The sequence below is a fragment of the Bolinopsis microptera genome, chromosome 11, assembly GCF_026151205.1.
Source record: "Bolinopsis microptera isolate Bmic1 chromosome 11, MBARI_Bmic_1.0, whole genome shotgun sequence".
Taxonomy (NCBI): domain Eukaryota; kingdom Metazoa; phylum Ctenophora; class Tentaculata; order Lobata; family Bolinopsidae; genus Bolinopsis; species Bolinopsis microptera.
The window spans coordinates 5,714,904-5,726,657 of NC_087082.1; the positions used below are offsets into that span (position 1 = coordinate 5,714,904).

The 11,754-nt window shown below is 39.7% G+C and overlaps 1 protein-coding gene across 1 annotated transcript in view; it reads right to left on the bottom strand.

The window, feature by feature from the left end:
• LOC134822990 (uncharacterized) overlaps nucleotides 1–11,754 on the bottom strand; it is a 189,748-nt gene that overhangs the window by 142,330 nt on the left and 35,664 nt on the right. The window contains exons 19-26 of the mRNA XM_063834291.1: nucleotides 10,714–10,816; nucleotides 10,392–10,461; nucleotides 10,110–10,236; nucleotides 9,703–9,817; nucleotides 5,124–5,227; nucleotides 4,765–4,951; nucleotides 4,324–4,423; nucleotides 4,037–4,099 (exon numbers count right to left, since the gene is read on the bottom strand). Of these exons, the coding sequence (XP_063690361.1) occupies nucleotides 4,037–4,099; nucleotides 4,324–4,423; nucleotides 4,765–4,951; nucleotides 5,124–5,227; nucleotides 9,703–9,817; nucleotides 10,110–10,236; nucleotides 10,392–10,461; nucleotides 10,714–10,816 (869 nt within the window). The remainder of the gene's footprint in view (nucleotides 1–4,036; nucleotides 4,100–4,323; nucleotides 4,424–4,764; nucleotides 4,952–5,123; nucleotides 5,228–9,702; nucleotides 9,818–10,109; nucleotides 10,237–10,391; nucleotides 10,462–10,713; nucleotides 10,817–11,754) is intronic.

An 11,754-nucleotide genomic window follows, 5' to 3' on the forward strand; every position in this document is an offset into this window, starting at 1 on the left:
CAGATCATATCTCAAATTGGCAATGTTACGTATTCAAATTAACAGTTCAGATCACGTCTCTAATTGGAAATGTGTTGTATTGAAATCAGATCACAATTTCGGACAAATGTCGTTTTTTCTGGTACCCTGAGTCGGACAGATGTCGCTGTCGGACAGATGTCGCTGACAGGAGTCGTGTTACCCAGTAACCCTAACCCTGACCCTAACCCTGACCCAGACCCAGACCCTGACCCTAACCCTAACCCTAACCCTAACCCTAACCCTAACCCTAACCCTGACCCTGACCCTAACCCTGACCCTGACCCTAACCCTGACCCTAACCCTGACCCTAACCCTGACCCTAACCCCGACCCTAACCCTGACCCTAACCCTGACCCTAACCCTTACCCTAACCCTGAATTGACACCAGTGTAATTACATGGGGGGTCAATTGTCGGGGGTAGATTGCATCAGGGGGTCATTTGTCGGAGGGGGGGGAGGGGGTCAATTGTTGCGGTACCGTACTATATAAGTATATAGCGTACTATACCTCTCATTTGGAGATTCAGTGCCATGGTTGTCAGCTTTTTATCAACTCCGGCCAATTTCTTGACTGCGCTAATCAACTCGGTTTTATTGACTTTTAGTTTTGGTGCCAAATAAGCAAAATTCCAAATAACTTAAGAACTTAAAAGAAAGATAAAAGAAACCTGCCAATTTATAAATTTAACGCTGCCATAATAAGATTATAGCATTATAATCTATTTGGCATGGATTGATAATTTTATAACAAATCCTGCAAAGTTAATGGAAAACCTGCCGATTTAACTTTATCACTACCGTAATCTATCCGGCAAGGATTGATAATTTTATAAAAAATCCTGCCAAGTTAATGGAAAACCTGCCGATTTAACTTTATCACTGCCGTAATCCATCCGGATAGGATTGATAATTTTATAGCAAATCCTGCCAAGTTAATAGAAAACCTGCCAAATAACAAATACCTGCGCTGTTGATGCAGGATCACTAGTTAATTAGGCAGGTTTTGACATACAAAATTAAGAGAAAACCTGCGGATTTAGTGTAATATACTGCTGATCTGGACAGGGTAAATTAGATTACTAGGCAGGAGTGGTAATTTCGCAGTCTTCGCTATTAACTGGGCAGGTTTTAGGTTAAATTCGCAGTGGCAATGGCTGGAAGGGGCCTTTAATTCGTGAACGTTAATCGTGTATTGAGCGTAAATAGTATAGTATCTGAGCGTTAATTTAATCACTCATTTACGTTTTATTGAAAAAATAAATATTTCGGGGGAAAAATGACATTTTGAAAATTTGGTATTTTTCAAGAATAAAATACAGCTTGTATCGTACGTACTATCCGACTGCTTGTATCGTACGTATTTAACCCCCGGTACGAAACGTATTTCTCCTCTTAGGGCAGGAGTGTCGTCGTGGGCGCTTCTGCTTTCAGGGATCTGTATCTTGAAGTGACTTATTGGCTTTAATGCCATTTTCATTGCTTTGATAATCAAGAATAATACATTTGTCAGTAGAAATTATGTTAGACGACTAGTGTGAAACGAGAAGAGGATGATTTGTGTGTTGGCATTACTAATGCTGGTACAACTACCAGCTTCTTCAGCAGGTTACCATAGTATTAGTAACACTACCATAGTAACACTACCATAGTAACACTACCATAGTAACACCATAGTAACCATAGTAACAATTCTCTACAATATTAGGAGCAGCACTAGAACATTTTCTAATTAATTATAAAGTCTTCTTTAGATTATTTAGCTGAGAGTGAATCTAACATCATGATCAACGTGATTGCAGACCCCACAGAGCAAGCGAACACTTATCATCCAAATTTCAGTTGAGTACAAGATAACAGTCAGGATGGAAGACTTTACGGATAGTAACACTGAAGATGAACAACGTGTTACAATCCTGGGAACTGTTGGTGAGACAGCGGAGGGGCGATGTGATGCTGACTTTAGTGGAAGCGGACAGGAAGTGATGTGTACAGTCAACAGTGCAGTTAATATAGGAGAATACAGGTGTGTCGTGTGGAGAACTGGTGGTGACGATGGTATTTACTTTAATCAGGTAAAAACATTTATTAAAACACTTGATGCTTGGCGAAAGTCATTGAAAAAGTGAAAAGCTCTTAAATGCCGGGTGTTTCCTCGAAAGCCTTTAATTTATCGGGAATTTTGTTCAAATTTCAGAAATTAAATTGAGCGAAGAGTAAAGAAAAATAAAATAAACAACACTGATTAAATGAAAGGGTTTCTAATAATTTGGTCTTCCTTTCAGTTGAGGATGCAAGTTGATGGAATTGAGAAAGCTACTTTTACCAGGACTCCCTATGTTTACCTGGACAATAGTGAAACTCAAACACTCTGTTTCCCAGGTGCTGTTCATATCAATTTTTTCCGCAAGGAAGGTTTTAAATGAAGCAACTAGTTAATGAATAGAACCTGTGAAATTTGGTAACGTTCGTTAGTGTTTAACATGTGCAGTCACCATGGTAACACTTAATATCGTACTTGCCATGGTAACACTTAATATAGTCCAGTAGTGTTACTCTGGTCAGGTAAAAGAAACAAATTCACACTCATATAATATGTAACCATCCAAATTATATCGTCTGAAAGTAGAACAACTTTGTTAGAGTTAAATACGTAAGCTTTATTAACTCAGATTGGATGTCAGCTCCAAGCAGAGGTTCTTGGATAGACTACGACATGGAGAGCACTCCTCTACATATCAGAACAGATTCAGCAGCAGGAAGCGGGGAGTTGATGTGGATACGGTTTCAGGATGACTCTCGCTCTTCCGTCGGGTTAGACGTTACTTTCAGCGACCCTCCCACATATGATATAGGCTATTGCACTTCTAGTGACCCCGCCTTCACCATGCCTCCTGGGGACATACATGTCTGGACCATCTTCAAATCCCTAACTAAGCTAACACTGCACTGCGATGGAATTGAAATATACGCATACGAGTTCTCAGGATCGAGTAGAAGCGAATGTGCTACAGCTTGGAGCCTTGGTGTGACTGCGTTCGAGGTAGCCACCACTGATACAGCCAGCGATTTCTACAGACCATATCCAATACACGGTAATTATTATTAGTAGTAGTTATTGATTATTAACTTATAGAATAAAAGAAGCATGTGTTTTGACCGAGTCGTAGTATAGGGGGTTTGCCTGATCTTCACTCGTAGGAGCAATGAGCATAGTTTGGTCACTACGGAGTCACTATAATATGTTCATGGATATATTTTCCTTTTACATCGAGTAAGACCAAGGCAAACAGTTCAATAAAAGTAAAACTGTGACTTCTAAACCAGGAGAGCCAAAAAAGGATAATACTTTCTATACTAATAATACACTAGTAGTTAGTACTAATAATACACTAGTACTTTATATTTATATTTCATTTTAGAGATAACGGCAGTTAACAAAGAACAGCTCGCTGGTACAGACGCAACTATTTCTTGTATAGTAACAGGTTTAACCAAACAGCTGACAGAAGTAAAATGGCAGAAGTCTGATAGCAGTTATATAGTCTCTGGTGAGGATGGGTACATTCTTAGTGAGGGTAACTTTGCGGACAGTTCCCAAGGCAACTTTGCAGACGGTTCCCAAGGCAACTTTGGAGAAGGTTCCCAAACAACAGTGTTAACTGTTGCTGGTGATCAAAGCAAACAAGATACAACCTTCAAGTGTCTCGTCAAACAAGGAATGATAGAAAAGATTTCCGCTGTTCATTTGAAATTCTTCAGTAAGTGTTTTAAAAGAACCTTACATTTACAAGTCGCAGTAATCCTAGAATAAATATTCAAACTTGCTATCCCTATAATATGCTATGGTTTTCTTGGTAACACTCAATATCACAGTATGACGTGTACTGCACGGTCACAGGGCTGTACTTGTGCAGTGCATGTTCATACTGTGATCCACTTGTAATATCACGTTAAGCACACTTAATAAATCACGCCTATAAAACACATGGTGAAGTGTTGAAGTTAGTGTACTCACGTCGTTGATAAGACCGTCACCGCTGATACATTCGACGAAGGGAAGCTTGTGTCTCATTCCGACCTGGAGAGAACAGGTGATGTTAGCCAGGGGCAAGTTAGGGTGAGATTTAGTTTCTATATATTCTTTTAGTTTATCATTATTTTAACACTTTCTAACAGAGAATGGTAAGTTAACTAATAATCAGAAAGTAAATTTGTTCACAAAAGATAAAACAAATTATTAAACCGATGCAATTCTTTTTTTCTAGTTTCACAACTTATTAATAAAAGCAAAGTATAACTGACCTCGTAATCGTTGAAGTCGTGAGCAGGAGTGATCTTAACACAGCCTGTACCAAACTCCATGTCTACAAAGGAGTCTAACACTATTGGTAGCTCACACTTCCTGTGGTTATAACAGGTGGTAACTATGGGAACGGGATTATAAACATTAAACAGGTAAGTATAACCAGATAGTCGGTACTTTCTCACAATAATAATTCCTAAACCATATGTCTCTGATATTACTAATTCGTATTTCTTCAAGACTACGCCATCACCATGGTAACTACGCCATCATTGTAGCCCCCGGCCCCCTCCCCCAACATTTTATCCCCCATCATTGTAGCCCCCCACCCCCCATCATTTTAGCCCCCATCATTTTAGCCCCCCCCCCATTGTAGCAATAGAGTACGTGAAATAATTGTGACTAGAGAGACCTAGTTGATCAGTTGATGGTTAAATAACCTGAAGGGATGCTGCACAGATTTGCCGTGAAGGTGTTTGTAGCGAGCATCTTCAGGGTGGATAGCTACAGCTGTATCTCCTAACATGGTCTCTAGACGGGTAGTTGCTACGGTAACCGTGTCGTTGCTACCCACTACTTTATACTGAAACTCTTCTATGATACCGAACTCTACTGGATCTAGGTAACCTAGGGGATGTCATAGTAAGGAATAGCGAACTCTACACGATCAATCGATCGGGGTGATATAGTCGGTTATTTGAAGAGATATCTAGGCACCTTTCAGGGTACATTTTAATAAATTCCTAGAGTGTCACTCACCTTACTACTACTACTACTACTACTCACTACTACTACTCACCAGGAACCTTCTTGAGAGTCCTGCCCTTCACTTCTATCTTCTCCACTTCAATATCCGAGATAGCGCTCTTAAGAGAACAACTCCAGTTGACCAGCCTGTTCTGTCTGAAAAGAGTAAGATAAGCATTGTTACCATGGCAACCTGTTCTGTCTGAAAAGAGTAAGATAAGCATTGTTACCATGGCAACCTGTTCTGTCTGAAAAGAGTAAAATAAGCTTTGTTACCATGGCAACAATATTATTTTATTGATTTTTGTCCGCCTTTGTTAAAACAGACTTACAGGCTACTAGCTAAATCTTAACTACATGGGGTTCTTATCAGTTGGACAAGCGACGAGCAGGGACAGAAGGATTTCGCGGCATGTACGAAATCGCGAAATTTCCCATTCTCCGCGACAAATTTTATGTATAGTTTAATGTATAGCCTGTTAAATTTCGCGGTACCGCGATTTTCGGCCAAAATAATCGCGAAATCCTTTTGTCCCTGGCGACGAGTGTCCAATACTTTCGAGAGTTAAATATTATATAAAAACTACCAGAACTATTTGGGACACTTGAAACCAATACCCAGCCCCCTCTTCAGCCTCCTCCCACCTCCCCCCTCCCCCCGTCGGAATGCACACTCCGACAACAGATCAATTAGCGTGAGGACAATGTGTTATATAGTGTACCTAGCTGCCACATGAAATGCGAGTATGTTTGCTCGTCATTGATTACCAATCATTGAATACCTACGCTAATACTTGACTTACTTACTTACTACGCTGCATTTGTTTACACTCGACAGCTAGCTTGCTGAACACATTTCAAATGCAGTTCGCTGCTTTTAAACGCTCAAAAGCATCGACTACAGTCGCATAATCGCCAAAACACTCATTCGCACTCTTTTTTCTTTCGGACTTACTACGCGTACAGATAATGGGTTGCGTTAACTGTAAGAAGAGAAATACCAAGACCCCGGACATGGAGGAAATGCCACAAGATCTAATTTACGCTAATTCTGGAATCAACAAAGATGGCACGAAAGAAGAGCCACGAGAGGTTGTGGACTCCACTTCCAAGGAGCAACTTCAAGAAGCCATTGACCCTGTTTCTAAGGTTTACGAAGATTTTAAGGAACAAGTGCCACAGGAAGATCATGAACCTGCTTCCAAAGTACTCGGTGATGCCAAAGAACAACTTCAGCAAGAAGTCGTGGGCACCGCTTCTGAAGTCAGCGAGCATTATAAAATGCAAATGCGACAAGAAATTATTAACGATGCTTATAAAGCCTCCGAAGATGCCAAGGTACATGTGCCACAACAAGATGTTGAAGTTGCTCCCGAAGGCTCCGAAGATGGTAAAATAAAAATGTCACAAGAAATCATTAACGATTCTCCTAAAGTCTATAAAGACTCCAAGGTAAAGTTAACACAAGAAGCCGTCTACGAAGATGCTAAGGTCCATCTGCCACAAGAGGTCATTGAGGTCATTGAACTTGCTCCGAAATGCTACGAAGATGGCAAGCTACAAATGCCTCAAGATGTAACTAACCTTGCCTCTAAAGTACTAGATAACGCCAAAGTACAACTCAAACAAGAAGTTGTGAACGCTGCTTCTAAAGTCTACGAGGAATACAAGGGCGATTTGCCACAAGAGGTCATTGAAGTCATTGAAGTTGCTCCGATCAAATGCTACGAAGATGGCAAACTACAAATGCCTCAAGAAGTCACTAACCTTGCCTCTAAAGTACTAGATAACGCCAAAGTACAACTCAAACAAGAAGTTGTGAACGCTGCTTCTAAAGTCTACGAGGAATACAAGGGCGACTTACCACAAGAAGTCATTGAAGTCATTGAAGTTGCTCCTAAATGCTACGAAGATGGCAAGCTACAAATGCCTCAAGATGTAACTAACCTTGCCTCTAAAGTACTAGATAACGCCAAAGTACAACTCAAACAAGAAGTTGTGAACGCTGCTTCTAAAGTCTACGAGGAATACAAGGGCGACTTACCACAAGAAGTCATTGAAGTCATTGAAGTTGCTCCTAAATGCTACGAAGATGGCAAGCTACAAATGCCTCAAGATGTAACTAACCTTGCCTCTAAAGTACTAGATAACGCCAAAGTACAACTCAAACAAGAAGTTGTGAACGCTGCTTCTAAAGTCTACGAGGAATACAAGGGCGACTTACCACAAGAAGTCATTGAAGTCATTGAAGTTGCTCCTAAATGCTACGAAATGGCAAGCTACAAATGCCTCAAGATGTAACTAACCTTGCCTCTAAAGTACTAGATAACGCCAAAGTACAACTAAAACAAGAAGTCGTGAACGCTGCTTCTAAAGTCTACGAGGAATACAAGGGTGATTTGCCACAAGAAGTCATTGAAGTCATTGAAGTTGCTCCTAACTGCTACGAAGATGGCAAACTACAAATGCCTCAAGAAGTCACTAACCTTGCATTCAAAGTCTTCGAAGATTCCAAGGTTAAGCTAACACAAGAAGTCGTGAAAGCCGCTACGAAAGTCTACGCGGAATACAAGGGCGATTTGTCACAAGAGGTCATTGAAGTCATTGAAGTTGCTCCTAACTGCTACGAAGAGGGCAAACTACAAATGCCTCAAGAAGTCACAAACCTTGCTGCTAAAGTCTTCGAAGATTCCAAGGTTAAGCTAACACAAGAAGCCATGAAAGCCGCTACGAAAGTGTACGAGGAATACAAGGGTGATTTGCCACAAGAGGTCATTGAAGTCATTGAAGTTGCTCCGAAATGCTACGAAGATGGCAAGCTACAAATGCCTCAAGAAGTCACTAACCTTGCCTCTAAAGTACTAGATAACGCCAAAGTACAACTAAAACAAGAAGTCGTGAACGGTGCTTCTAAAGTCTACGAGGAATACAAGGGCGATTTGCCACAAGAGGTCATTGAAGTCATTGAAGTTGCTCCGAAATGCTACGAAAATGGCAAGCTACAAATGCCTCAAGAAGTTACCAACCTTGCTACCAAAGTCTTCGAAGATTCCAAGGTTAAGCTAACACAAGAAGCCGTGAAAGCCGCTACGAAAGTCTACGAAGATTACAAGGACGATTTACCACAAGAAGTCATTGAAGTCATTGAAGTTGCTCCTAAATGTTACGAAGATGGCAAGCTACAAATGCCTCAAGAAGTAACTAACCTTGCCTCTAAAGCACTAGATAACGCCAAAGTACAGTTAAAACAAGAAGTTGTGAACGCTGCTTCTAAAGTCTACGAAGATGCTAAGGTTCATCTGCCACAAGAAGTCATTGAAGTTGTTTCAAATGTGTTGACTGCAGCAGAAGAAGGAGTATCTAATCTTGATGGGACAGTAAACAGTTTTGAACAATCTTCGGGGGCAGATGCTGATGCAGTTTCTGGTGAAAGTTCGAGAACAGATGCTGATGCAGTTGCTGGTGAAAGTTCGGGAAAAGATGCTGATGCAGTTGCTGGTGAAAGTTCGGAAACAGATGCTGATGCAGTTGCCGGTGAAAGTTTGGGAACAGATGCTGATGCAGTTGCTCGTGAAAGTTCGGGAACAGATGCTGATGCAGTTGCTGGTGAAAGTTCGGGAACAGATGCTGATGCAGTTGCTGGTGAGATTTCCGGAACAGATGCTGATGCAGTTGCTGGTGAAAGTTCGGGAACAGATGCTGAGGAGATTAGTATTGCAACACAAGTCATGGAATGGTTCACAAATATATTCGACTCACCAAATGCAGAGGTAGAAACTTAGAAACATTAGATAGCGTAATAATAGTGGTATCAATGACTGATACAGAAGGCTGGGTTTACAGTATCATTCTGATAGAGAAAACAGCAAGAAAGCAGCGAAGAATTAGCACTAGCTTCCAGACAGCATGGCATGGCTTTTGTTAATATGCATGGAAGATGCCATTTGACACTGACTAATTAATGTCATAATAGAATTAATTTATATTACATACATATTCAAAAACAATTGTATCCATTTCTTAAATTTGATGTTTTCTATCTTTTTTAGAATAGCAAAATGCGATGCACATCTAAACCTCAATAGATAGAAATTTATTTCCTGAGAGGCAACATATTTTCTTGACTTTAAATGCTATTTTATTTGGTGATATCTGATTGGAACTTATGCTTATGTCTATGAATAGTAGGACCATTTCACAACATCTCTGTCATAGATGATACATTCTAATGAAAATCAAAATATCCGACTCTGTTAAGATTTTAATCGATGTGTATTTATATTTAATGTGTCCAATCATTGATGTGTAAAATTTGAGTGATTACTATACGTTTTACTGTTAAATGTATCCCAAAACAAACCATCAAATAATTTTCAAAATGTTAGATGATATCTTCAATTATCCGGAGTGCCAAGGAATAATGAAGGATGGCCAAAATATTTTAAAAAAACCTTTTTTATTGGGGACCAGCTTTGCTTACTGGCCAATGTTTACTTCAAATGTATATTATTATAGATACAAAATTAATGTAAAAAATGAGCACAAAATATTTAATAACGTCTAACCTCTATATGACTGATTAATGATAAATGTGATCATTAATCAGGCAACCTAGCAGTAAGTAACTAAACCTGAAGATAAGACCCTTGTCGTGCATCCTAATAAAGGCCTCAGTAACAGCTTTACACATCTTAGGGTCCATTGTGAACGAGGCTCTGTCCCAGTCGTAAGTTCCTCCCATCGCTCCTGCAATGAGGCAAGTCAAACACAAGGAAATATTTTGAGCTTTTACCGTTTTTGGACGATTTCAAAAAGCAGATCAATCATAAAAATCGCGTAACCGTTTAACTATACCGAATTTTATTTTCATTAGAGACATTCAACAAGCCGAAACCTAATTTTGGGTTATATTGTGAACCTTCTACACCACGAATAAATACCAGAGGTAATAAGTTCCAATCTGTCGTGGTAACTATAGTGTTGTCATGGTAATTATAGGTAATAAGTTCCAATCTGAAGTTCTAAAGATATTACATACGGAGCTGCTTGTAAATGTAGGCCTCCTTTTCTACTTTCCACTTCATAGCCTCCCCTATGAACGCCTCTCTTCCTATATCGTGCCTGCTCAGGTCACGCGTCTTCCTCAGCTGCTTCTCTACCACCACCTGTTGAGGTTGTCATGGTCACGTGATACTAGTGTGATACAGTCACGTGATATATACAATGTTTTTACTATTATAAAGACATAGGTTTGTGGACGGATATAAGCGAGAGATCCGGAGCTTATCAGGAGTAAGCTGAGTAAGATACGAGAACAGACCTGAGTAGCAATACCAGCGTGATCACATCCAGGTACCCACAGAGTAGTCTTCCCCAACATCCTGTTATACCTGGGACAAGGTGTGTGAGCCGTGAGGTTGTTATGGTAACTATGGTGTGCGAGATTTACTGTCATTACTCGGTTATATCATAATAATTTGGTATACTTGTACTATTTGTAGGTCTTATTTCATTTTCTTGTTACCGAACTGATAGATTACTAAACATGAAAATAAAATATAGTGTTAAAATGTCAGAACGAGCTAGATACTCGTCACGTGACGAAGCATAGTTCAGCTACGGTAACTATGGTGTGTGTATACCTGACGAGGGCGTCCTCTATAGAGTTGGTGAGAGCGTGTCCAATGTGAAGAACTCCAGTTACGTTGGGAGGTGGAATCACCATACAGTAGCTACCTTCTGGGTCTGAAACAGTTAACCATATAAGGTAACGTTTTCATGGTAACACTACCATATAAGGTAACGTTTTCATGGTAACATTACCATATTTAAGGTTATGTTGATATTTTTGCTATCAAACATTGAATCCATTTAGCATCCTTCTTCAGCATTTTCGAAATCTAAGTTTTAAATTCATATGATTGTTATTATATATTTCAACTTTTGGGTTACCGAATTTTGAACTTGTTTAGGATATGTTTGAGTTAATCAAACCTCATTACTTTGCAGGACGACAGTTTTTAAATGTTTCCTCCGCTGCGACGGTATAGTTTGTTCATGAACTACTGATATTAGTCTGAGATACACTTAAAGGTAAATTTTAAAATCTCAGGAAAAGCTACCATATAAAGTTATGTTGTCATGGTAACACTACCATATAAGGTAACCTCATTACCATCCCTGAATGAGGCAAGTTGGATAGTTAGTCACAGTTAAATGGCAGTGATGCCTCCCAAATACAAATACATTTTTTTCCCGATTTTCCAATAATTGTTTAATTGTGGTTTCCGTTTAGAGTTGGTACAAGGTAGTCTTATTCACTGGTCAGTGGTTGGTGATCTAAGATAACGTCCAGTCCAGAGTGCTGGAAAACGTCCCCTCCTTGTTTTTTGGCAGCAGAGACCTCCTTACTTCAGTAACTAATCAGCAGCCAGTTCATAAACTGTAATTGGGTGCGATAATTGAATTTAACCGTATACATATAATACATCTTTTAGGTGTGTTTTTATTTGATCAGTGAGTACGAAAGAATAGTTCACGTCGTTGTTTATTTCTTGATATATCCAAATAAAGTAACAAACTCATCCAGAATTCTCAAGCCCATCATATGAAGATGTTCCTCCTCACTTCATGCCCCGATTTCCTCCTCTAAAACATGACTTGATTCCAGATGGGTAATCTGA